General features: G+C 46.9%; 1 protein-coding gene across 2 annotated transcripts in view; it reads right to left on the reverse strand.

The window, feature by feature from the left end:
* The window catches only part of RUNX1 (RUNX family transcription factor 1), a 144,715-nt gene that overhangs the window by 29,390 nt on the left and 87,875 nt on the right, over window positions 1-27,450 (reverse strand). For both annotated transcript variants that reach the window (XM_038134229.1, XM_038134221.1), the window contains exon 5: window positions 12,846-12,950. In XM_038134229.1, the coding sequence (XP_037990157.1) occupies window positions 12,846-12,950 (105 nt within the window). The remainder of the gene's footprint in view (window positions 1-12,845; window positions 12,951-27,450) is intronic.

Raw genomic sequence — 27,450 nt, forward strand, 5'->3', positions numbered from 1 at the left:
TATATATAATATATATTACATATTATACATTATACATTATAAATTATGTATTATATATTATAAATAGTATATTATATATTATATACTATATACTATATATTATATATTATATATTATATATTATATATTATATATTATATATTATATATTATATATTATATATTATATATTATATATTATATATTATATATTATATATTATATACTATATACTATATATTATATATTATATATTATATACTATATATTATATTTTATTTTTTATATTTTATAATTTATATTTTATAAACTATTCTCATGGCCTGTCTGTAGTGAGCAGCAGGGGCAGTGCTGGGGCTGGGAATTGTGGGGATGAGGCCCTGACTCCATGGCCAGGCTGATCCAGAGGAGCTCTGGGACACTGGGAAACCCTTCCAGGTAAATTCTCATCCCAGTTCCCCTGCAGAGTTCATCCTGGCTGGAAAAATCTGCTCCTCCCTTGGAATGACAGCAGGTAAAAGGATGTTTGTGGTCCAGTCCTGTGCTGAGCATTTAGATTTTCCACCAAGTGACCCTGTTTTCCTGTGGGCAGTGACACCAAGAAGGTGAACCAGGATTTACAGATTCCTGCTCTCCCCATTTTACCTGGGGAAACCCCAGGGAGCTCCTTGCACCTCCTTTGGAACTCCTGGAATTTTTTCCTTAATTAAATAATATTTTGACAAGATATTTTTGCTTAGCTCTTCTTTTTAATCCAATTTAAGAATTATTTAAGATTTTTTTTTTTTTTTAAACACCAGTAGAGGAAAATTTGTAAAAAGAAGAAATTCTGTCCCAGGACAAACCAGAGCAGGTGAGAGAGTCCAGATCAAGACCTTCTTGCCTGATATACTCCAGAAAATGAACTTCAGCTCACAGAATCCCAGAATTTTCAGGGTGAGAAGGGACTTTGGAGCTCACCCAGTCCAGGCAGAGCCACCTGGAGCAGCTGACACGTGAACACATCCAGGTGGCTCTGGAATATTTCTGGAGATGGAGACTCCACGCCCTCCTTGGGCTTCCAATTTCCAATTTTCTGCTCTAATTTCAGGCTGGAATCCCTTTCCATCACTGAAACTCAGCCCAGTTGTGTCAGGAGAGCTCTGGGGGGAATACTCCTGGCAAAAAGGACGAGTGGAGGCTGTGTTTCCCTCTCACCACAGCCCGCCAGGGTGCCTCCCACTCTTTCCCTCCTCCTGACGAACACACAAAATCCTCAGGTCTATCCCGAGCTCCCAAATCCACAAAAAGCAATCCTGACACATTCCTGAATGTGGCAGGAATTTTTCCTCCTCTCCCCCAGCTCTGCTGGTGAGGCCTGTGGGGTACAAAGAGCAAAGCACGAGTGTATTTCCACGAAAACCACAATTATTTTGGGTAGATCCACCTCAGCTTCTGCTGAATCTGTGCCCTCTCTCTTGTAGAAGTGTAATTATTGCCTGGAATTAACCCCAGGAATTAGGTCATGGCAGTGAAGTAAAAGTGACGGAGCGTTTGGGGTTTGGAGGGAAGAAGTTGATCATGAAATTTAAATGAGTTTGTAAAATTACAACCTTGCTTTCTTTTCCCTTTCCCCCACCTCAACTTCCGAAACCCCTTGACAATGTTTGAAGGAGTCCCAAGCCAAGCACGGCTTTGCCAAAAGCTTCTTTTGTTTCTTTCTGGTTTGCATCTTCCCAAAGTGCCCCAGGAATCCCCTCCAGCCACGGCTGAGGCAGCAGAGCTGGAGATTTGGCTGGGACAGAAGGTGCAGGATGAGGCCCAAGCAGCCAAGCACCAGCTCAGGGAGCAACCAAGGAAAACATAAAATACAGGCACCAAAAACCTCCTCTCTCCAAGGGGAAGCTGCTGGAAACACGTGGAATCCTGGAATTGCTGAGTTAGGAGGGATCCACAAGGATGATCCACCTCCAATTCTTCCCGGACCCCCAGCAACCCCAGCCTGGGCTTCTCCTGGAGCTCTGGCAGCCTCGGGGCCGTGCCCATTGCCTGGGCAGCCTGGGCAGTGCCAGCACCCTCTGGGGAAGAACCTTGCCCTAAAACCCAACCTCAATCCCCTCCAGGCCCAGATCCATCAGGAGTTGGCCCCAAGGAGCTCTGCCCTCAGTGTCCTCTGCTCCAGCTGGACAAACCCAGAGCCCTCAGCCTCTCCAGACCCTTCCCCAACTTCAGAACCTCCTTGGGAGATTCTCCAAGAGCTTTTGATTTTCTGTTGAGACACCCAGAACTGCCCCAGGACTCGAGGTACAGGAGCAGCCCTTGGGAGAAGGTTCTGCTGGACACAGAGACCTCACTCAGGCACCTCAGCCACGTTTCTGGAGCCCCCTCTCATCCTGAGTGTCTTAGGTTGGAAATGGGGGTGTGTGTTCTGTTTCCATCTGTCAGAGCTGGGGCAGTTCTCTGCTGTTCTTTGGGCAGTTTTTTCTTTAGCTCTCCCACAGCCAATCCTCCCTCCAGGAGATCTCTGCTGTCCATGGCCACTGAGTGTCCCTGCATGGCTGAGAAAATTCCAGCATCCCATGGGGAGATGCTCTGCCCAGGGCAGGAGCCAAGCATTCCCACCTGGATCCAACCTGAGCCTGGAACAGCACAGCAGCCTTTGCCCCCTGCATTCCCAGAGGAGCAGCTTTCTCCTGCCCTGCATTCCCAGAGGAGCAGCTTTCTCCTGCCCTGCATTGCCAGAGGAAGAGCAGGCCCATCTCCAGCAGCCCTGGAGCTGCAGAGGAAAACTCCAGCCTTGTGCAGGATCCCTGCTCCAGCAGAAGCACAGCTGGCACTGCAGGAGGGCTGTCAGCCACCATGGAATGGCACTGCTGCCACCACCCTGACACACAGGGTGTCAGGGCCTGCTCTGACTCTGGCAGTGATTTGTTTCCTTTTGTGTAATTTTACATTTGTAGTTTTAATTTCCCTAATAAATTATTCCTATTCCCATATATTTGCCTGGGAGCCCCTTAATTTTGAAATGACAATAATTTGGAGAGAGTGGGTTCACATTTTCCATTTCCTGCCTTCCTTAGCAGACACCTGGCTTTTCAAACCCAGACACTGAGCAGGAAAAGCCAGGGGTGAGGACATTTGTCACCTGTGCAGTGACTCCAAACAGGACAATGGTTGTACAAACAGCCGAGGAATTGCTCAGACAGGAACATTTCGTCACGAATGTCTCGAGGCAGTGAAAGGTCCCCATCACTCACCCTCAGCCAGGCCTGAACAAGGCACCTGCAACTAAAAGGTCAGGTCCTGTGCTTATATAAACCAGGGCAGTTTGGCAACACCAAATTCAATTTACTCCCTGTAGGTGCTGACTGCTCACACTTTGACCACGTGGAGCTTTGCTCCTGCCCAAGAAAAGAGCATAACTGGGGCTCCACAGCTCCCTTGAACTGGAGACCTTTGCTTTTACCAAACCCGGTGCCTGCTGTTGCCACGCCAGAGTTGAAAATACCTGGTTTTCCACAGAAATTACTTTGGCTATTTTAATCTGTCGGTTCCTCCTCTGGACTAACACTCCACTGTGAGCTCATAATTTCACGTGGTTCTGCCTGGGCTTTACTTTAACTTCTGGAACCCTTTTTTTTTTTTTTTTTTTCCCCTGATTTTCTCTGCAGCTGCAGGGAGATATAGTGAGCTACTGTGGAGCACTCTGAAAGCAGGGCCTCTGAGAAGTTTCCAAAGTGGATACAAGCAGGTTATTCTTTGCCTTGTTTTCCTTGGCTCGGCCCGAGCTGCTCAGGGTGAGTCAAACTGGATTAACTTTCAAGAGGGAAGTGGTGTGGTCAACCCAAACTGTTTGTGGTGAGATTGGGAAGATACGTGGGGCAGGTAATGAGGAACAGCCCGTGGTGCTGGCTGGAGGGAGGAATCAGGCAAACAGAATCCTTAATAATTAAATCAACACTGTTCCATAAATGTGTTTTTTTGGTTCTTTTTTTTTTTTTTTCTTCCCTGCAGCTTTATGTGCTGAGGGTTGTGACACAGCCTGGCTTTTCTGGACTGGTCAGCCCCAGAAGGTGGTCTGGTGGATGTGGGGCTTGATGGACTGGAGCTCCAAACTCAAAGGAAGAATAAAGGAGCAAAGGTCAGGCGCTATTAGGAAAATAAAAATAAAATGTCTCCATGCTTTGTTTATGACAGGGGAAATTCTTTCTGCTGCCTCCTCCCATTTTTACATGCTGTTCCTAATCTGTTCCATGATTAAGGAAGGCAGGGAAGATGTTCCCATCCTTCTGTCTCTTTAGGATGTGTTTAAGTGATTTATGGGGACATTGTGTTCTTGTAGGACAGACAACTCCTGCCCTGATGATTCCAAGCAGAGCTGAGATGGCATCTCATGGAATCACGGAATGGTTTGGGTAGGAAGGGACCTTACAGATCCCTGTCATGGGCAGGGACACCATCCACTACCCCCCATTATTCCAGTCTGTCCTTGGACACCTTGGATCTATTCAGCTTCTATTCCAGCCCTTCCCCACCCTCCCAGGGAACAATTCCTTCCCAATATCCCATCCATCCCTGCCCTCCTTCAGCTTACAGCCATTCCCTGTGCCCTGCCTTGTGAAAAATCCCCCTGCAGCTCTCCTGGAGCCCCTTTGGGCCCTGGAAGAACACAATTCTGTCCCAGGCATTCTGTCCCTCCTGCTTTGCCCACAGACACAGGGTCAGCCTGACTGAGATTTCTCGTGAACACTGAGAGAAAATGCATTTCCTCACTGCAATTCCACAGAATTCCCAGAATCACTGGGTTGGAAGAGACCTTCAAGACCATCGAGTCCAAGCCAGCCCCAACAGCTCAGCTGCACCCTGGCACCCAGTGCCACATCCAGGCTGTGTTAAACACACCCAGGGATGGGGACTGCACCACCTCCCCGGGCAGAACATTCCAGTATTCCCAAAGAGCAGGAGCACAAATGGAGATGCAGAGCCAAAGGAAAGCCTTTTTTCCATTCTTCACCACCATGAAGCCAAAGCCTGTGGTGTTTTGTGTGGGCTTGCAAGGAGGGAATGCTCCAGCTGGTAATCCAGGGCAGGCAAAGCTGGGAGGAACTGCAGTGCAGGTGGATTTTTGCCAGTTTTTTGCTTGCTCCATATATATTACTATATTCTAAACCCTCAACTCTGAGTTTCCCAGCCTGTGATATCACACACTTCTATTCAAACTCCAAAACCCACAATCCCAGTTCTGTCATTCCATTTTGGAAGCTTCTCCAGGGCCTCAGGTCAGTGCAGTGTTCTCCTGGGGGTCAGTGCCTGGCAGCACAGGAAGTCTGGAATTCTCAGCAGCCAGAACTCCAACAGATTTTCATTCTTTGCAGTTGTATTTCAAGAAGAAAATAAGGGCTGTCCACTGAAAATGCCATGTAGCTTCCTCCAGCCTTTCCCTTGCACACATGATGTTTTGGGGAACCCATAAATCAGGAATCTCCTCAAAAACCGAGGCTTTAAAAAAGATCCTGCACTGCTAAAATCTTCTTTAGCAAACAGAAGTGTCTGAGCTCTCCATGAGGGGTGAAAGTTTCCCTCTCCCTTCTCCCAGCCCCCCGAGGAGCTGAGGAAGGAGGGAGCAGCTCACACAAGGAAGGAAAACTTTGAAGGAAAACTTCTCATCTGCTAATCCTAAAGGGACAGTGGGATTGATGCTCCAACAGCCCAGCTTTGCCAGCAGATCTCCTTCTGGGAAGGGGAAAGGCAAAATAACTCCCTAAAACCCACAACAGGCACCTCCACTCCACAAAATAACTCCCTAAACCCCACAACAGGCACCTCCTCCAACTCCAGGCCATCCTTTCCCAGCCCCAGCCTCTGCTTCAAACCTTTTTTCCCCCTCACATTTTCCTATTCCTATGGAAAATGTTCTCTTCCCCAAAGATCTTCATCTTGCTCACTGCTCTTAACAGCTACAAAACCTTTGTAGAGAGGGCATTTGGCAAGAGAAAGTCAGGCCTGGTGAGGCACGTTCAGAAATAATCTACATTCAGCCGATTCTGGTCTTGTCACAGTGCAGAGCACTTCCCCCTGGTTCCAGCAGACGTCAAGGAGGGTCACCAAAATTATTGGATTGAAAATCATGTTAATTCAAGAGGGGTGAAAGAAAGAGCTGTGTGGGATGAAGTGACTCAGAAAAGGGGTTGAAATAATTTCTGCAGAACTGGGTCAGACTTAACTTCATTCCTAACCTGCAGTGCAGCAGCTCTGGCTTCCCACGTCCCTGATTTCTCAAGGAAGGAGCTTGGCCTGTCAACACTTCTGTGTTTCATTTTAAAAACCCCGAAATGATTTGGGAAGCAATTCCATAGGATCTACTGCACTCCCAGAAAAGCAGCGCTGTCACCAGGTTTCCTGCTCCTCATATTCGACCATTTCATTGAACTAAATAAATTACAAATCCCTGCCTCACATCACCCAATCCCAACCCTCCGGCCTCAGCAGAGAGACTGAGAAATGCCAGGGAAGATAATCCCATCCCATATGGAAAAGGAGTGTCTGCACCATGAATCCTCAAGGATGGGAGTGTTAAAAACCTACTGAGGTTGAACCTATTGGTAGGACATAAAGGATCCTCACCAGCACTGCTCTGTGCCAGGAATTCCTATAAACTGAACAATCCTTTGCACTGCCAACCAGATAAATCCCATAAATACATAAAGGGGCTACAAAAACGCTGGAGAGGGATGTTCACCAGGGCATGGAGTGACAGGAAAATGGGGAATGGCTTTAAAGTGTCAGAGAGCAGGGTTAGATGGGATATAAGGAAGAAAAGCTTAGGAAAAAGTTTAGGCTTAGAAAAGTTTAGGCTGGAAGAGTGCCATGAACTAATCACATTTCAGTTTTATCTCCAGACAAAAGGCCTGGAAACCAAGAATTCCTGTCTTTCCTCAGTGAGATCCTTTATCTGCTAGAATTCAGAGATTTGTAAGCTTTGTTCAAAATTTAAAAAAAATAAAATAAAATGGAGGCATGTATTGGAAAAGAGGTGACTTTGCTTTCCAACAGAATTTATATCACGGAATGGTTTGGACTGGGAGGGACATTAAAATTCATCCAGTTCCATGGCAGGGACACATTCCCCTGTGCCAGGCTGCTCCAGCCCCAGTGTCCAGCCTGGCTTTGGGCACTGCCAGGGATCCAGGGGCAGCCCCAGCTGCTCTGGGCACCCTGTGCCAGGGCCTGCCCACCCTGCCAGGGAGGAAATTGTTCCTAATATCCGATCTAACCCTGTGATTTTTCACTCTGAAGCCATTCCCTGTGTGCTGTCCCTGCATGCCCTGGGAATTGTCTCTCTCCAGGTTTCCTGGGGCTCCTGCAGGCCCTGCAAGGCCACCCTGAGCTCAGCCCAAAGCTTCTCCTGTGCAGCTGAACAATGCCAGCTGTGCCAGCCTTTGCTGCCAGCAGAGCTGCTCCAGCCCTCTGCTCATCCTGGAGCCTCCTCTGGGCTCTCTGCAGCAGCTCCAGCTCCTCCCAGGGCTGGGACCTCCTTCGTGTCTTTTCTCCTAAGTAACTCTCAGCCCCTGTGACTCCAAGTGAGTGGAAGGATCTGAATCCTTCCACTGAAATTTAGTGCTAATCCACCACTGAAATGTAAATGTTGGGTATTTTCCAACAACAAAATGGTTCATTTTTTATGGTTTTTAAGTTGTTATTTGGTACAATTCAGCCTCGGTTTCCAAAATGAGACACTTGTAGCAGAAAATGAGTAAGAAATAAAGGTATTATATTATTTCAGCCCACTGAAATAATGAAAAGGTTTTTTTTTTTTTGGAGAAGAGTTTGACTTTTGTTATTATTATATTGGGAAAAGGTTCTGGGGATTTCCCTAAAATGACCTCAGGTAGGACAAGTTTTCCTTCAGAACAGAACCAGCAGCTTTTTAGGCTCCTTCTCAACTCATGCTCAGCAAAATATTCCCTCTCTCCACATCCCTCAGCATCCCACTCTTGGATATTTTTTTTCCAAAAATATTTGGGAAAACTACATATCCAACAGGGAATGATCACATTTAATGCCCATCTTAACTTTAGGCTAAATCCATGTAGCCTTTTCCTTTCCCATCACTTTCAGGCACCTGGGCCACGAGTGAATTTTTCAGAGCTTTGTGGGTTAAAACAATTCAGTGAGGAAAAGCAGGGAAAAAAAAGCAGTCAAAAGAAGAAAAAAACCCCTAATTTTTCAGCAGATGTACACAGCAGGTCAAATGGCCTAAGGGAAATATTTAATTTAGGACTCAGACTATTTCTACCAAGTTTCCTAACCAAAAGTATTTTCATCAGGAGCACTACTCTTGATCTGGTTTCTGCTAATGATTTTCCCCACGGACCTTGCTCATAAAAACAGAAATTGCTTTATGAATCATAGAATCAGAGAAGTTGGAGAAGAAAATGATGGGTTAGGTCATCCTGCCCTTCTCCCTGACAGTGCAGCAGGATTTCTTTTCAGAAAAAAAAAATAAATCCCATTTTGAAAATAAGCATTTATTCAGAAGTGGGGAACAAAAATGCTCAGTTCAAAAGAGGCTTTAAAAATCCATCATGAAAGCAGGGGAGGAAGAGCCAGGTTTTTAAGTACCTTGGCTCTCTTTATGAGCTGTGACAATCTGAGAAGTTTTCTCGGGGTAGGCGCAGACAGGAATCCAATGGGACAAAAAGGAAAATGTGGAATTCCCACAAATGGGAATTTATCACTGTTTGGAGGGCAAATTCAGATGTGCTGCTGGCCAAAGAGCTGGACATCCCAGCAACCATGGATGATGGGATGTGCAGGAGCACCATGACCACAGGCCTTCGTGCAGAGCAAAGGTGGCCCTGTGACAGTGTTATTGTCACCTATTGTCACCCACTGTCACCTCCACACATCCCAGAGAGCCCAAAAGTCACAGAATCCCAGAAAGGTTGGAAGAGCCCCTCAGGATCACCCAGTCCCACCTTCAGCCCCACCAGCATCACCCCAAACCCTGTCCCCAAGGGCCACATCCAGACTGCTCTGGGACAATTCCAGTGACTCCAAACCTCCCTGGGCAGCTCAGCCCAAGGCCTGACCTCCCTGGCAGGGAAAAATTGTTTCTAATCCTTAATCTGAACTTCCCCTGGCCCCTTGCACTTATTGGAACCCAGGCTGAGAACCATCAAAACCACGAAGGAAATGAATCAAAACTTGTTGTTGGAGTTGGTTTTAGGAAATTAATCAAAAACTGTTGTTGGAGTTGGTTTTGGAGCTCAGCAGGTTTTTCTAGATCTCTGGAAGACAGCAGGATCTCATTTTGCTCCCATTGCTCCCCAGATCTCTGGTGAATCCAGAGAAAACACGTCTTGGAATGTGTTTGGAATTCCGGTCTGGAATCCCTTCAGCTCAGGTGACCGAGTGAGTCACGGATCTGGGGGAATGTTCCCAAATACTGATTACTGAAAGGAAAACACTCCAATCCAGCAGGTTTTGTTTTGATTCCCATCCCAATCCCAGAAGGCTGATATCCTTCTAAATCCCTTCAGTCCACGGCAGGCCTGGTTTGACAGGGCTCACCACAGATCCAGGCCAATCCATGTCTCCATCAATGGAATTTAGGGAAAAAACGTCTGAATGGTCGTGGCTGTCATTTGGAATTCTTGGTGAGAAGTCAAATTTGAGGAATTTGAAATGAAAGGAGCAAAACAGAATCACTGGGAAAGCTGGGAGAGCTGGGGGTGTTGGGCCTGGGGAGGAGAAGGCTCCAGGGAGAGCTCAGAGGTTCTGAAAGGAAAGGAGAAGGATTTTTTTATGCAGGCAGAGAGTGACAGGAAAAGGGGAATGGTTTTAAAGAGATGGCAGGGTTGGATGGGGTTTTGGGAAGGAATTCTTCCCTCAGGGGCTGGTGAGGCCTTGGGAGAGGTGTCCCAGAGCAGCTGGGGCTGCCCCTGGATCCCTGGCAGTGCCAAGGCCAGGCTGGACAGTGGGGCTGGAGCAGCCTGGCACAGGGGAAGGTGTCCCTGCCATGGCAGGGCTGGCACTGGGTGATACCTAAAACCCCTCCCAACCCAAACCATTCAGGGATTCTGGGATTCTCTGGATGCTTTTCTGTTTGGACCTGTGATTTCTTCTCCCCTCAAAGCACTTTTCTCATCCTTTGCCTAATCCTCCCACCAGGCAAACCTCGCGCCATGGGGGTTGTGGTTTTGGCACATCCCATTCATGGCATGGTGCATTGTCCTGTGAGCTTGGAAAAATCCCTTGGAGACCTGGATTTTGCCTTAGTCTCTGTCCCTTTTGCAGTGCCAGGACCCAGGGAATGGCTGCCAGGGCCAGAGGGCAGGGCTGGATGGGATCTTGGCAATGAGGAATTGTTCCCTGGCAGGGTGGGCAGGGGCTGGGATGGAATTCCATCCCTGGATCCCTGGCAGTGCCCAAGGCCAGGCTGGACACTGGGGCTGGAGCAGCCTGGCACAGGGGAAGGTGTCCCTGCCATGGCAGGGGTGGAGCTGGATGAGCTTTAATCCCTTCCACCCCAAACCATTCCGTGATCCCACAGTCCCTTTGTGCTGTGTCACGAATGACTCAGCAATAAAAAAGCTGCGAATTCCTGCTGGGGGGAGTGAGGAGCCTCCAATCTCCCTCACTGTGCAGTTCATTTGCCTCAGACAAGGGATATGAATTCCAAGGAAGCCTTTGCATGGATTTGGGTCGGGCAGATCCAAACGCTGCTTCCGTGTGGATCCTATCTCCACTTCCTTCTAAAAATGCAGAATCTCATTAAATATTAACTCTTCTGCCAACTGAAGAATTGATTTCCAGCAGCAGGTTTGCCTGCAGGAGGATTTGGTTTCAAGCAGATGCATATTCAAAGAACTAAAGTTTATTCATTGTCTGCAAACCGTGAGCATGCCCAGGTAATTGCATATGCAAACATGGAATTTGCATATGCAAATATCTTTTTTTATGTGCGCAGCTGCCTGGTTCACTGAGGATATTTTTCAGGGACAATTCAACCACAATTTAAATAAAAAACCCCAAACAACAAACCAAAGAAATAAGAATAAATAAATAAGAAGCCTTACTCTGATGGAGTATTTAAGGCCTGTCCTCAAATTTAAAAAAATTTTCAGATTTTCCCACTAAAAACATAGATTGTGATGCAACTCAGGTAAATGAAGGCTCCAGAAGAGAACCAAAGTTTTCTAAGCTATTTTAGCTGAAGGATGAAACATTTCTTTCCTGGTTAGCAGCCCCAAGCTGTGAGTCTCATTCCCTGGAGGGTGTTTGAGTCCTGCTGCTCTGTTCTCCCGGGACAATTCCACTTAAGCAACATCCAGAACTTCTGCCAAGAGTGTGGGAGGGGTGCAAGAAACTCATCCCAAACCTCAATTTACATTTTGATAACAATATGCAAATGCCCCGTTGGGGCGGTGACTGAGGCCAAGATTGCCTCTGATGAGCAGAGGGCTGGAGCAGCTCTGCTGGCAGCAAAGGCTGGCACAGCTGGCATTGTTCAGCTGCACAGGAGAAGCTTTGGGCTGAGCTCAGGGTGGCCTTGCAGGGCCTGCAGGAGCCCCAGGAAACCTGGAGAGAGACAATTCCCAGGGCATGCAGGGACAGCACACAGGGAATGGCTTCAGAGTGAGAAGAAAGTAGGGTTAGATGGGATTTTGGGAAGGAATTGTTCCCTGGCAGGGTGGGCAGGCCCTGGGATGGAATTGCCAGAGCAGCTGGGGCTGCCCCTGGATCCCTGGCAGTGCCCAAGGCCAGGCTGGACACTGGGGCTGGAGCAGCCTGGCACAGGGGAAGGTGTCTGGGCTGGAATGAAATGATCTTTAAGATCCCTTCCACTCCAGTCCATTCCCTGAGTCTGTGATGTCTCCTGGCCCCTCTGCTCCACCCTCACTCCATTTCACCCAGACAGAACTCTCTGCCCTCAGCACCTGAACTCAACAACCCCCTGTGTGCAGGGCTCGGGCATTCCCTGGGAACATCAAATCCTTCAGCTCCTCCTTGTGCTTTATTCTTTTAAAAAAGGGAAGAAAGAAAGAGAGAAGGAAGGAAGGAAGGAAGGAAGGAAGGAAGGAAGGAAGGAAGGAAGGAAGGAAGGAAGGAAGGAAGGAAGGAAGGAAGGAAGGAAGGAAGGAATAGAGAAAGGGAAAGAGTAGAAAAGAGAGGAGGAAAGAGAGAGAAAGAAGAGAGTGAGAGAAAAGAGAGAAAAAGAGAGGAGGAAAGAGAGAGAAAGAAGAGAGTGAGAGAAAAGAGAGAAAAAGAGAGGAGGAAAGAAAGAAAGAAAGAAAGAAAGAAAGAAAGAAAGAAAGAAAGAAAGAAAGAAAGAAAGAAAGAAAGAAAGAAAGAAAGAAAGAAAGAAAGAAAGAAAGAAAGAAAGAAAGAAAGAAAGAAAGAAAGAAAGAGAAAGAAAGAAAGAAAGAGAGAAAGATTTGCTGTCTGTGCAAATCAATGGTTTCTCACAAGCTGTCCCACAGCTGAGGCTCAGGGAACTCCAGGAAGCAGCAAACCATGGCATTTATTCCTGTTTGAAGGGTTTGATCAATGCCATATTGGTTTGCAGTGCTTTCAAATGCCCTTAACATTTGAAAAGCAAGAAATGATGTGCCAGGTATTCACTGCCCACCTTTTCCCAGCATCCCTTCAGTCAGCTCTTGGGTTTGGGCCAAGCCAGGCCTGGCTGGGTATTTCAGAAATGCAAGTCACTGGATCAGCTGGACCCCAGTGAGAAAGAACACTTCAGGAAGGCAGGATAAAAACCATTTTAAAGCTTAAAACATTCCCATTTCTCCACATGCTGCTGGATTTGGTATGGATGGAGACGAGCCCCTCCATTAAATCACTTTTTCCCTCTGGGAATTCTCTCCTGAGCTCACTTACTTCGGGGTTCCCGAGGTCCATCCACGGTGATCTTGATGGCTCTGTGGTACGTGGCTACTTGGGGAGGGTTTGTGAAGACTGTGATAGTCAGAGTGAAGCTTTTCCCTGCAACAGGAAAAGAGAAAATGTTAGTGAGTGAAAAAAAAAATCCCTGAGCAAGTGTTGAGAAAAGCAAACTCCTCATTTTTGGTAGAGCTTGAACACCCTGCAAGGCACTGAAAGGTTTTATGGGGTGTAGAATGCTGGTGCTGGATTCATTCCCTCTGTGGCAACTGCTCAAAGCTTTCGGGGAAACAAAATTAATTTATATTTAAATCATCTACACTCTGATTGTAAAGAAAAAAGGCGGTTACCCCTAAGAGTCAGGGTTTATCTGATATTCCTGACTCTGGTGTGTTACCTGGGTTTCTAAAGGGAGGTTGGGAAATCGTGGCTGGCTTTTCCAAAACTGCCACGGGAATCTGAGCAGCAGCACTTGTTCAAACCAAAGAGAAGTGGGTGCTCAGATCCCCCAGGCAGGCTGTAAAATCCCACCCTCTGTGGCTGAGGCCAGCAGGAGATCAATTCCATCCCGTGAATCAGAGCCCTCTGAAAACCAGCTGCTACTGCAATGCCAAGAAAGGAGGGAATGGAAAAAAAATAATAATAAAAAAAATCCTACAGTTTGTCCACAGAGAATAAAAACATTTTATGAAGCCACAGCAGAGGACAAGGCTCAGTTTCTCTATTATTCAGCAAGAAAATTGGGAAGGCCTTTTCCAAGCTGGTCTGTGCACAGCATGGCTCTGTTTTGGGAAAAGTTCTGTTACCCTGTTGGAACCCTGGCTGCTGAGAATTGGAGACTTTCTGTGCTGCCAGGCACTGACCCCCAGGAGAACACTGCACTGACCTGAGGCCCTGGAGAAGCTTCCAAAATTCAATGATAAAACTGAGATGAAAGGTGTGCAGTTTGAACAGAAGTGTGTGATGTCAGAGGGGGGAAACTCAGAGTTGAAGGGTTTGGAGTACAGCAATGGAGATAAAGCAAGGTGGAGGTTTTAGGGTGGAGGCTGCTCCTTCTTCTTCACCTTCCTCTCCATGGGTTTGGGTGGTTTTGTGTCATTGGATAAAAAGTCCCCATGGCGGGCACGGGTGGTTGGGTATTGGGTTAAAAGTGAAAATAATCGAGGTGTCATTTCTGAATTGGACAGTTGATCCTTCAAAGGCCTTGCAGAGAGAGAGACAGGGCTCCATTTTCAGTGTGTTGGAGTGAAGTGCTGCAGAACTCAGGGTGTGTGAGACTGTGACAGAGACAAGAACTGATCGACATCTGAGACCCAACAAGAAACACCCTCTCACACATTCAATCCCAACCTTGGCTAAAAAGAAGATAAAGCCCAACACTGCCCCTGCATTTACTCCTGGCATTTGTGAAAGAGCAGAAATAACATTCTGCATCGTTGAGAAGACCTCAGCTGATGGTGTTGGCCTTGGCAGCAGTGAAAATATTGCCTGGCAGCAGCTGCAGCAAGACTCTGTCAGCAGCAGGGACTCAGGGCTGGAAGGGATCTCTGGGATCAGCCAGAGGCATCGGGGGCGTCACCCCGAGAGGGGAACCAGGAATTGCTGAGAGGAAATTGAGGTTCTGCCTCCCTCGCCCTCATTTCACCACCTGGCTCCAGCCCCGGTGAGGAGTTTCTTCTTTCCCAGACATTTTTATTGTTTGCTTCACTTAGGTCTATAAATATGGGCAAATTTCAATAGAAATGTAAAAAATAAATAGAAATAGCTCAATAAATATGGGCAAATTTCAACAGAAATGTAAAAAATGAAATAGAAATAGCTCTGTAAATATGGGCAAATTTCAACAGAAATGTAAAAATGAAATAGAAATAGCTCTGTAAATATGGGCAAATTTCAACAGAAATTTCAATAGAAATGTAAAAATGAAATAGAAATAGCTCTATTAAAAGGCTGTATTTCAACAGACATTTCAATAGAAATTTCAATAGAAAGGTAAATAGGATGTTAAATACAACATTAAATAGAAATGTAAAAAATGAAATAGAAATTTCTCTATAAATAAGGCCAAATTTCAATAGAAATTTCAATAGAAATGTAAACAGGATAATAAATAGAAATGTAAACATTAAATAGAAATAGCTCTGTAAACAAGGTTAAATTTCAGTAGAAATTTCAATAGAAATATCAATGGAAATTTCAATAGAAATGTAATTAGAATTTAAAATAGAAATTTCAATAGAAATGTAAATAGGATATTAAATAGAAATGTAAACATTAAATAGAAATAGCTCTGTAAATAAAGCTAAATTGCAGTAGAAATGTAAAAATTCAGTAGAAATAGCTCCGTAAATAAGGCCAAATTTCAATAAAAATTTCAATAGAATGTTCAATAGAAATGTAAAATGGACAGGGATCTTCCTCCTTTCCAGAATATAATTCCCTGTATCACTAAATACAACACCTAGACACTAAAACAGAGAGAGAATTTAAAAAGATACTTTTTTTTTTTTTTTTTTACTGGACTAATCTGCAGTATTTCCATCTGATTTTCCAGTTTAGGGTTTGACACCTGCTGCTCTGCTGGAGCACATAATCCATTTATTTTGTCAGACTTCTATCTAGAAGTCTCTAGATAGAAAATAAATGCAGGGAAAACCCCAGCAATAGTGAAATGCAGTAAATGTGGCCACAATTCCAGTCTCTAAAACCAGAATAAAGAAGAAGAGCTGCCACAGGGATCATCCAGTCCAGCACTCAAGTGAACGGCCTGGACAGGGATTTTCCTCCTTTCCAAAATATAATTCCCTGTAACACTAAATACAGCACCTGGACCACTGAAATAGAGAGAGAATTTAAAAATATACTTCATTTACCAGATTAATCTGCAGTGTTTCCATCTTGCTTCCAATTTGGGTTTTTTTTTGTCAACTGCTCTGCTAGAACACAATGTCAATTCATTTCTTTAGAAGGTTCTGGAGAGGTTTCTATACAGAAAATAAATGCAGGAAGAACCCCAACAACAATGGAGCAAAACGTGGCCGTAATTCCAGTCTCAAAGACCAGAATAAAGAAGAAGATGGAGCTGATTTTGGTTTTTTAAAAGATTTTTTTTTCCCAGAACAGACTCAACAAAGCCTATGTGGGGGTGTGACATGGGCTGGCAGAGCAGGAGGACACTTGGGTCACTCCTTGTGCTCATGAACCACCTCCTGGTTAACCTCAGCCCCTGGAACCATAAACCTGGGCCACTGCTGCTCACCAACAATTCCACCTGGCTTTTATTCCCTGCTCCTTCTGTCCCCTTTCCATCCAGCTTGACTGAGTGGTTTTATCGCTCCTGAATTATTCATCCTTTATGGGGCTGGGTAACAAAGGTTGGATTGGAGGGACTGGGAGTTAAATGTGGGCTTTGTGGGTATTCCTGGTTTGGGATGACAGCAGGGCCATAAACATCTCCTGGGTTTTATGGGTTATGATACAGGTTTTATTTCCAATAACACTTGCGTGATACACCCAGGGTGTCTGCACAGACACACTGCCCAAAACTGAGTCAGGCAGAGAGGACCTGACCTCGCTGGTGACTGGAAAAAGGGACCAAAATCCCCCAAAAGTCATCCTGAAGCTCTGGCCTTGTTTGGGTGACTCCAAAAGTCACACTGAAAGTGTCACAGCTGTCACAGCAAAGCAGCACTGTGAGCTAACCTCAAAATCCAAGAGCCTCTGGGTTCAACGTTCCCATAAATTGATGGAAAACCACCTAGAAATCAGCTCGGGGCTGTGAGGATGAGAGCAAATCGTTCTGGGGTCATCTGGGGAGTCTTTGATGAGGATGAAAGGGGTTTTGGGGTGCAAGAGCCACTTCAGACCTCGTTTCTCTCTAGAACTGTTCCTGGTGGCTCCTGATACAGGCACCTGATGAGCACAAGGATGAAATTCTCCAGAGATGGGACAGGGCTCTGCCTTTGGAAACCCTTCCCACAGACACCAAGGTCTCAAAGGTGTGAAGGAACAGCCCAGGATTCACTGCTCCCATCAGCTCTTCCCTCCCAAGCAGGGTAGGAGAAATCACTTGGGAATGTTTGTTATTGCAAGGGTCAGAACCCTTCCAGAAAAAGCAACGGGGACAGGAGCAGTCCTGGCTGGAATACAAGGCTGAGGTTGGAAATGTTACCTGGACACTCTCTTGGAGGGGGTTTGGTAGAGACTGGACTTCAAAAGTGCCTTTAAGTGTCACTGACTTGGCAGCTGAAGTTATGGAATCCCAGAATTCCTGAAGTTGGAAAAGCCCTCTCAGCCCATGGAGTGCCAGCTGTGCCCCATGGCCACCTTGTCCCCAGCCCAGAGCACTCAGTGCCACCTGCAGGGGACACCTGCAGGGATGGGCACTCCACCACCTCAGATGGATTCAGCGTTGCCCCCACATTTATGGGATTGCTCAGGAGGCCCCTTGAGACTGGGCAAAACTGAGAGAACTTCAGAGGAAGAACAAAGCACAAAGTTCAAGAGGGAACGGCCTCAGGCTGGGCCAGGGCAGGCTCAGCTTGGCCAGCAGCAGGAATTTGCCCATGGAAAGGGTGCTCAGGCCTTGGCAGGGGCTGCCCAGGCAGCTTTGCAGTGCCCATGCCTGCAGGTGTCCCCTGCAGGTGGCACTGAGTGCTCTGGGCTGAGGACAAGGTGGCCGTGGGGCACAGCTGGCACTGCATGGGCTGGGAGGGCTTTTCCAACCCCAGGGATTCTGGAATTCTCTGATATTGTCCCTTCAGCCCAGGCCTCTCCATGATTCCATGATCAACCTCCAAGATCAAAGCCTCTTCCTGCGCCCTGTGCTGAAATCCAGGAATTTGCAGCCCCATTCCAGGTCCATCCCCCTGCAGGGGCTGGAGCAGGTCCAGCTCCCCTCCAGCAGCATCCCAGGGGTCTCCAGGACCACCCTGCAGAGCTCTAGAGGGAGCAAGAGGCTCGTGAGCCCCTGGGAATGTCTGGGAGGAAGCGAGGGGAGAACATGAGTGCTGGGTGACACCACGGTCACATGAAGCTCCTGTGTCCTGCCTGAGTCACCCCTGAGCCCTGTCACCGTCAGCTGGGGCTGCAGGGGGGAGGAACACTTCGAATGAAAGTGGCTGCATGGGCAGAGGGAAAAGGGGAGTGAGAAGTGTTGGGAAAAGAGATAGAATCTCTAATTAATCTCCAATTAATCTCTAATTAATCTCTAATCTGCAGATATACTGCAGATTAGTCCAGGAAATAAAGTCTAATTTAAAATTCTCCCTGTTTTAGTGGTGTTGTGTTTAGTGCTAGAGGGAATTATATTTTGGAAAGAAGGAAGATCCCTGTCCAGAGCCCAGATCCCTGTCCTTGAACCTCTTTATTTTTAATATTCTATTTACTTCATTTTGATCCTTTGAAAAAGCCAGTGAATCCGTGGATAAAGGGTCATCCCAGTGGGAACAGAAAAAAAAGGAGTGAAACCTTCAGGAATTTGGCTGTGGAGGAGGGAGAAAAAGGCAAAGAAATGAGGTTGAGGTAATCGCTGTCTTTTACTTTGGGCTTTGTTCTAATAAACTTTTGTGCCATTAAATTTGGTTTGGTTGTTTGGGTTTTTTTCTTTTTCGTTTTAAAAAAATCGTTACAGTAAATTATTAAAGAAGGGGGGGGAAAAGACAGGGAAAGCAGCCAAGAATGTCTGTGCTGACAAGGACAAAAGACATAGGTGGAAAACTATGAAATGCAAGGCCCAAATGCAACTCAAATGACATTACAGACATTTCTATTCGATTAGGGAGAGAATTCCAGGTTTTAGGAAGAAACAGGATGATTTTATTTCAGAGGTTTTTTAATCCATTTTCTACCTTTTAGCCCCTTTGTACCAGTATTAAACCATGCTAAATGATCAATTCCCCCCATTTTTCTGGCTCCTCACAGCATCTCCCAGCAGCTCTCCTGCATTGAAGCATCTCCAGGATGCCATCCACACATTCCATATCCATTCCCAAACATCACCTGCCAGACACTGGGGCCAATTTTTTGCTGCTTCTTATCTCTGAACCCTCCAGATCAGATTAGTAAGTTGAGAAGGGCTGAAATCTCTTGACCCTTCATGAATTAACAGCTGCTCATCCTGGGAGTGAAAGGTTTTGTTTTTTTGCAGCCTGCACGAGGCAAAATTCTGTGCCCAGGTGGTGGCTTTTCTCTGCAGCCACCAGTGATGGTTTGGCACAGAAGAAAACTTTGCCTCTGATGTTTGATCTGGTGCTGTTTCATCAGAAGAAACAAAACAAAACAAAACAAAACAAAACAAAAAAACCCAGCAAAACTGCAGCTGGAGCAAGAGGCATAAAAAAAAGAAAAAGGAAAAAAAGAACATGATTTGTTTAGCAGCAGCACCACAGATGCCACTGGATTTGAATATGAAATAAAGCTGTTATTCACCTCAGCTGTAGGGGATTTGTAAACTGTGACCACTGCAGCCCAACGGTCCAAACACCCAAATGAGGGGGGTGCCCCGAAAAAAAATGCACCAGGGAGAACTTCAGATACTTTTCCAGGGCCTAAAGGAGCTCCAAAACAGCTGGGGAGGGACTTGGGACAAGGGATGGAGGGGCAGGAACGGTTTAGGGTGGAGTAGGGCAGGGTTAGATGGGATTTTGGGAGGGAATTCCTCCCTGAGAGAGTGAGGCACAGAAAAGTTGTGGCTGTTCCACCCCTGGCAGTGTCCAAGGCCAGCTTGGAGCACCCTGGGATGGAGGAAAATGTCCCTGCCCATGGCACTGGGTGATTTTTAAGGTCCTTCCCAACCCAAACCATTCCATAACTCCAAGAACTGCCCATGTGAATCGGTCACAGGGGGACACGGAGCTGTTTGTGTATTTTTATGCTGTTTTTTTTTTTAAGGTTTAAGCACGTGCCAAACTGGAAATTTGGGAAATTCACCCCCTTCCCTCCTGCCAAAGCAGGATAAACCTGACCTCGGGAACGTTTCTCACTCCAGGAAGTTCTCCTCTCAGTGTTTACACAGCAGCTCCTTACCCAGATGAATTCTCCAGCACTCTAAATCAATAAAAGTTTTGTTCTGGATTTCTACAGGGCCAAAAGGGGTCCTGCTGCAAACTGGAACCCCCAGAAATACTGGCTTTTTTTTCCACTATAAAGCTGGAAAAGCAGCTCATTCCTGCAGGGACATGGCTGGTCCTGGATTTTCACTTTTCCTTTTCCTCTCCAACTCCCAAATCCTGATTTTTTTCCCCCAATATTTGTGGAAAAGCAGCTCATTCCTGCAGGGACATGGCTGGTCCTGGATTTTCCCTTTTCCTTTCCTTCCCAGCTCCCAAATCCTGAATTTTTTTCCCACGATAAAGCTGGAAAAGCAGCTCATCCCTACAGGGTTATGGTTGGTGCTGGATCTTCCTTTTCCTCCCCAGCTCCCAAATCCTGAATTTTTTTTCCACAATAAAGCTGGAAAAGTGACTCTTTCCTGCAGGAACATGGTTGATCCTGGCTTTTCCTTTTTCCTTTCCTTCCCAGCTCCCAAATCCTGATTTTTTTCAGGATAAAGCTGGAAAAGCAGCTCATTTGTGCAAGGACATGATTGGTGCTGGCTTTTCCCTTTTCATTTCCTCTCCAACTCCCAAATCCTGAATTTTTTTTCCACAATGAAGCTGGAAAACCAGGGACATGGCTGGTGCTGGAGCACCCCAGCTCCCAAATCCTGATTTTTTTTCTCCCCAATATTTGTGGAAAAGCAGCTCATCTCTGCAGGAACATGGTTGATCCTGGCTTTTCCCTTTTCCTTTCCTCCCCAGCTCCCAAATCCTGATTTTTTTCCCACAATATTTGTGAGAAAGCAGCTCACCTCTGCAGGGACATGGCTGGTGCTGGCTTTTCCCTTTCCCTTTCCTCCCCTCCAGACATGCCCTTCACACTCTTTTCCTCCCTTTCTCCACGTTTTTTCCTGGCTAAAAATTCCAATTCTGGCCTGGAAAGCAGCAGAGCTGCTGTGGCACTCCCAGAGGGTTTTTGTCTTGGGGGTGGAATCCTTTCCATTCTTTTTGGTGAAATCAAAATAACAGCGCTCAGCCAAAATGCACCAATTATTTTGGCACTTTTGACCTCAGGCAACACAGGAATTACGTTGAGCAACCCAAATTACATCACTGAAATCAAGTGATGGAGACCTTGCCAGGCTCAGCAGGCACTCAGATTGAATTTGACTTTATCTGGGTGATGAGGGAAGTCCCTGTCACTCCTGAGGAGATTTTCCCTCATCATTTGCTTCTTTCAGAAGTCAAAAACATCATCCTGAGCTGCAGACATGAAATATTGACCCAGGCAGATGTGGGAGCTGCTCTCGGTGTTATTTTCCATTATTTGTTTGTTATTTCCATTATTTGTTTGTTATTTTTAATCGTTTGTTATATTTCCATTTGTTTATTTCCATTGTTTTCTGGCTGTTCAAATCAATATAACCCAGGCCCTGAGTTTTGCTGCTACCTTGGATTTCAATTCCTTGAAGGAAAGGTGAAAAGACACCCAAAAAATGTTTGGGAGGAGTCTCAGGGAGATGCAGGTTCCATGGGAAGAGAAAAATCAGCGTGGGCAGGAGGCTGGGGCTGCTACCTGGGGTAGCAAGTGCCTGAATCAAGGGATGAAAAAACTCTGGGGGATCCTCAGAGGAGTTTCAAGTGGATCCCAGGATGCCAAAAAAAAGCACAAATATCTTGGGAAGCTCCCCTGGAGGAGTCTGGGGCTGCCCCCTGAAATCTCAGCAGCCTCAAGGAGGGTGGGAGGGAGGTTCTAAAATCACTTTTCCCCTCTTTTCTTGTGCTGCAGTGGTACCAACAATCCAATCCCTTCCCTCGGAGAAAGGATTTGATGAGCGCCCAGCATGCCAAAACGCGTCAGTGCCAATTTCAAAGCACGTTTCTGCCCCAGTGCTGCTTTTTATCCCTCCCTGGAGCAGGCAACACCTTCAGCATTTCACCCGGAGCCCTCAGAAGCCTCTCCCTGGCACAGCAGCCTGGGAAACCCAGCAAGGGTGGCACTAAACTCACAAAAAAAGCCACCATTTGTCTGTCTGTGGGGTTTTTTGGGGAGGGAGAGAGATGTTTACACTCAAATTTGACAATTTGTGTGCAGCCAGTTTCACTTCTGTGCTGCTGAGGGGGTTTCACTTCCCCGGGCCGTGGGGCTGGGGGTGGTGACACCATCCTCTGCTGCTCCCTGCCCTGCCAGCCTGGCACGTGTGGAAAAGGGCAGCCGGTGGCCCCCGATGGCACCTGTGTCCTCCAGCAGCTTGGATTTGATGGGAATTCCTTGGAAAAGTTCAAGGATTTCATGGAAAACAGGAGTTTTACGACGGGATTGCTGTCGTCCCTCTGGCAGGCTGCTGCTTCTGGCACCTGGCTGTGATTTTTGCTGTCAAGGTGCTCGAGCAGGGAGGCCACAAAAGCTCAATTTGTTGTGTTTAGGGAATGAAAATATGTGGCAGTTGAGTTGCGTGGGTAGGAATTGATCGCGGCCATTGATCAGGGAGGAGCTGAAGCAGGAAAACACCTGAGAATCTGGGAGGGGTTGGAAATAAAAGAGGCCATAAAAAAGAGGAGGCCTCTGAAGGCAGGGTGTCCTACAAGAGAACCCCAGAATGGTTTGGGTTGGAGGAACCTTAAAAATCATCTCATCCCTTGCAGGGACACCTTCCCCCGTGCCAGGCTGCTCCAGCCCCAGTGTCCAGCCTGGCCTGGGGCACTGCCAGGGATCCAGGGGCAGCCCCAGCTGCTCTGGGAATTCCATCCCAGCCCCTGCCCACCCTGCCAGGGAGGAAATTGTTCCTAATATCCTGTGATTTTTCACTCTGAAGCCATTCCCTGTGTGCTGTCCCTGCCTCCCCTGGGAATTGTCTCTCTCCAGGTTTCCTGGGGCTCCTGCAGGCCCTGCAAGGCCACCCTGAGCTCAGCCCAAAGCTTCTCCTGTGCAGCTGAACAATGCCAGCTGTGCCAGCCTTTGCTGCCAGCAGAGCTGCTCCAGCCCTCTGCTCATCCTGGAGCCTCCTCTGGGCTCTCTGCAGCAGCTCCAGCTCCTCCCAGGGCTGGGGCAGCTCTGCAGCTGGGGAATCACCTGAGGGGGCACGGGGACACAAAAGCCACCCAAGGGTGACACCCAGGAGCTGACACAGCCACGAGTCACCTCTGGCAACCCCAACAACGCCAACCACCAACAACCCCAGGAATGCCCTGGGTGCTGATGGCCAATCCCAGAGTGGGTTTTGAGCTCTGGGAGGAATTTGGCTGCCAGGAGCCTCATTTGTGTTTCCATGAGCTCCCGTGGAAATTCCAGCTTTGGGGCTTTGTGGTGGCTCCTGTGGATGTGTCTGTGCGCCAGAGCGACACCAACCTCTGCTCAGTGGGACTTTTTGTCCTCAAAAACAATCCCAGCGACCTGTTGGAGCTGAATTTTTGGGGTGGGATGCTGTCTGAGACTGCAAGCCTGCAGAGCTGTGATGGTGTTTCCAGGTCCTCAGGATGAGGGAAGAGATGAGAATCTTGATTCTGTGTTTCAGAAGGCTGATTTATTATTATATTATATTATATTATATTATATTATATTATATTATATTATACTATATTATTATATTATTTTGTATTATTTTGTATTACATTATTATATTTATTATTTGTATTATAATATATTATATTATATTATATTATATCATATCATATCATATCGTATTGTATCATATTTTATTACATAATATAATATAATATAATATAATAGATATTATATATTATAATACAATATTATATATTATATATTATACTATATATAATATTATATATACTATATATAATATTATATATACTATTATAATATTATATAAGATTATCATATAATATCTTATATATAATAATATAATATAATATAATATAATATAATATAATATAATATAATATAAACAATATAATGTAATATAATGTTATATTATATTATATTATATTATATTATATTATATTATGTATATATCATATCCTAAATGCTATATTAAAACTGTACTAAAAGAGCAGAGAGAAAGCATAAATCAGAAAGCTAGAAAAGAATAAATAATAAAAACTCCTGCCTGCTCAGAGCTTTGACACGGCTAAACCACGACTGGCCATCAAGTAAAAACAATTTACGTGAGACCAATCCAAGATGCACCTGTTCATAAACCAGCTCCAAACTATATTCTACAGCTATCAAATAGTTATTATTTACATTTCTTTTCTGAGGCTTCTCAAGAGAAAAAAACATCCTAGCAAAAGGATTTTCATAAAATATCACAGTGACACAGATCACGTTCCCAAAATGGATTAAAGCGTGAAATTCAAGGTGCAGGGAGGGGGGAAGGAAGAACAGGGAATGGAAAAGCCAAGCAGCCTCTACCTCCAAGTGGAGCTGCTGCAGTAACCACCATAAAATTCTGATGAATTTGGGTGGGGACAATAATTACAGCCCAGCAGGAACAAAGAGCTTGGGGTGCCTGGCCCCTGCACAAGTGGCAGCACAAGCAGAGCTCAGCTGCAGCCCTTAGAAACAATAATTATTACTAAAATATCTGAAGGCTTGAATCAGAGATACTCAATTTCCACAAACATCGCGGTTGAACACACATTTGGAGAGGGTGGAGTTATCTTTTCCCCCAAAAGATGGCTCTAATGGAAATTTCTGTTCCTTCCATGCATGGGCTCCCCAAAACAGGAATCTTTGCTTCCAAGCTGTGATCTAAATATCAGGGAATTTTTTTTTTCCCTCAAAATCATTTTTGTTTTAAATAAAGTGGAGCAGAGCTTGGGCTGCTTGAGGAGTGCTCAGGAATGAGCTGACCTCCACAAAGTGCACCCCACAGAGTGTCCTGGCTGCTGTGTCACTGCTGAGGAGTTCAGGGAAAGGGAAAAACAGGAAGAGCAGGTGGAAAGCTCAGTTCAGGATGAAATGGCTCCACTGCAAAGCTTCTCCCACCTTCTCACTGAAAATGCCTTGGGATCCTTAAGCCTAATGATAGTCCTGAGCCCAGCTTTAATTTCAGGCCATTCATCAGCTTTTTGAGGTAGAAATTATCCCTCAGACTTTATGGGGATGACAGAGACACGGAGAGGTTAAGGCCCAGGTTCACGAGCGGATTTATCCCTCTGAAGTGGGATTACATCCAAAATTACACCTCTCAGCTCTCCCCTTCCCCCAGTCTCGGGGGATTTCGGGGAAAATCCCTGAAAAACACCCCCAGGGCCTTGAGGGCTCAAGCCCAGGCCCTCAGAGGGGTCAGCTGGCCTTGACCTGCAGCCTCTGTCCCCTTCTCTCTTCTCCAAGGAATGGAGAGAGACAATTTCCAGGGGATGCAGGGACAGGACACGGGGAATGGTGTCAAATTAACAAAGGGCAGGGCTGGATGGGATCTTGGCAATGAGGAATTGTTCCCTGGCAGGGTGGGCAGGGGCTGGGATGGAATTCCCAGAGCAGCTGGGGCTGCCCCGGATCCCTGGCAGTGCCCAAGGCCAGGCTGGACACTGGGGCTGGAGCAGCCTGGCACAGTGGAAGGTGTCCCTGCCATGGCAGGGGTGGCACTGGGTGATCCTTAAAACCCCTCCCAACCCAAACTGTTTTGGAATTCTGTGTTTTCTGGCTGCTTTTCTGTTTGGACCTGTGATTTCTTCTCCCCTCAAAGCACTTTTCTCATCCTTTGCCTAATCCTCCCACCAGGCAAACCTCGTGCCGTGGGGGCTGTGGTTTTGGCACATCCCATTCATGGCATGGTGCATTGTCCTGTGAGCTTGGAAAAATCCCTTGGAGACCTGGATTTTGCCTTAGTCTCTGTCCCTTTTGCAGTGCCAGGAGCCAGGGAATGGCTGCCAGTGCCAGAGGGCAGGGCTGGATGGGATCTTGGGGAGAAATCCTTCCCTGGCAGGGTGGGGATGCCCAGAGCAGCTGGGGCTGCCCCTGGATCCCTGGCAGTGTCCAAGGCCAGGCTGGATGTGATTCTGAACAACCTGGGACAGGAAAAATTGTCCCTGCCCATGGCAGTGGGGTGGGAACGAGGTGATCTTTATGGTCCCTTCCTTCCCACCCCATTCCATGGTTCCATGGCAGGAGCTGGGAACAAACCCTGGGCACGGCCGCAGGCAGAGGCTGCAGCTGCAGGGAGCAGGGGAGGTGTGGATTCCCTGGAAAGGGAACAACGCCCTGTCTGAGCAGGAAAGGCAAGGAACCCTTCCACCACCATGAGGGCTGTTCCTGCAGTGAGGAGTTCACAGAATACAGAGTCACAGAGTCACAGAATCCCAGAATTCCCAGAATGACCAGGCTGGAAGAGACCTCCAAGGCCATCGAGTCCAAGGCAGCCCCAACAGCTCAGCTGCACCCTGGCACCCAGTGCCACATCCAGGCTGTGTTAAACACACCCAGGGATGGGGACTGCACCACCTCCCCGGGCAGAACATTCCAGAGCTTTATCCCCTTTCTGGGAAAGCTTTTCCCTGCTGTCAGCCTGTGTTTGCCTGGGTGCAGCTGGAGGCTGTGTGCTCTGGCTGTGTCGGTGCCTGCAGACAGAGCCCAGCCCCAGCTGAGCACAGGCACCTTTCAGGAGCTGCGAGAGTGCTGAGGGCAGCCCTGAATCCCAACCTGAGCATTCCTCCAGGAGCTCTCTAAGCCCAGCAGCTGCCCTGGGGCTGTTTCCTCAGAGCTGATTTGCGTGGAGCAAGGAGTCTCCGTGCTGTCATCCCACTAATGCAGCTCCCATCGATCCCAGAGCTCAGAAAAGCCCCGGGGTCACTCGATGGGTATCTGGGAGGGGGATAACACCACCATTACCAACCTGGAAGCTGCCAACTTCCAGCTCTGTGGCCTTGGAGGTGAGCAGGGCTTTGTGCACTAAGTCCAGCCTGGGCAAAATTTGTGGCTCTGCCAAAGCTTTTCCTTCAGTTCCTCCCTAAATTTCAGGGAGCTGATGTGGACACACAGCTCCAAGCACTGCCCTGCTGGAGAGCTCTGATGGCACTGAGCCCTCCAGGCAGCTCCTTCCCTCTCCCCACGCACCTTCAGTGGGAAAAGGCAACAGGAATTTAGGAATTTAGGAATTTAGGATCTTTCCTTGCATCCTTTTCTGAGCCCCAGACCTGCCCTGGTGCCAAAGATTGGCACAGAATTCCCACCCTGCAGCTCTCCAAGGGACTCCCAGAGATACCATCCAGAGAGGGAGGAAAGGGGGCAGAGATGAAGGAAATATTTTGGAGAGGCTGAGGAAACTCTGTGGACATCATATGGTGGGGAAAACACCGGGGAGCAGGATGGGGGTAAAAAAGATGGAGAGACATAGTGTTAAGATAATAAAAAATTGTTTAGAAAGTCTATTTTTAGTATTTTTTCCTGCTCCTAAAGGGTTTTTGGAAGGGAACAGAGACTGATTCAGCCGGATGAGGGTTTATGCACATGACTGTGCTGGAAAAGACTCTCCTGACAGCGATTGTGAGCCTCTGATTTGCAGCATCCTCACTCCTGCTCAAGTTCTCTGGCCAGCCCTAAGCCTGATTTATCTCCCAGCAGGATTTTATTTTGGCGACAAAATAGCTGCTCTTGTTGG

This window comes from Motacilla alba, chromosome 1, assembly GCF_015832195.1.
Source record: "Motacilla alba alba isolate MOTALB_02 chromosome 1, Motacilla_alba_V1.0_pri, whole genome shotgun sequence".
NCBI classification, from domain to species: Eukaryota; Metazoa; Chordata; class Aves; order Passeriformes; family Motacillidae; genus Motacilla; species Motacilla alba.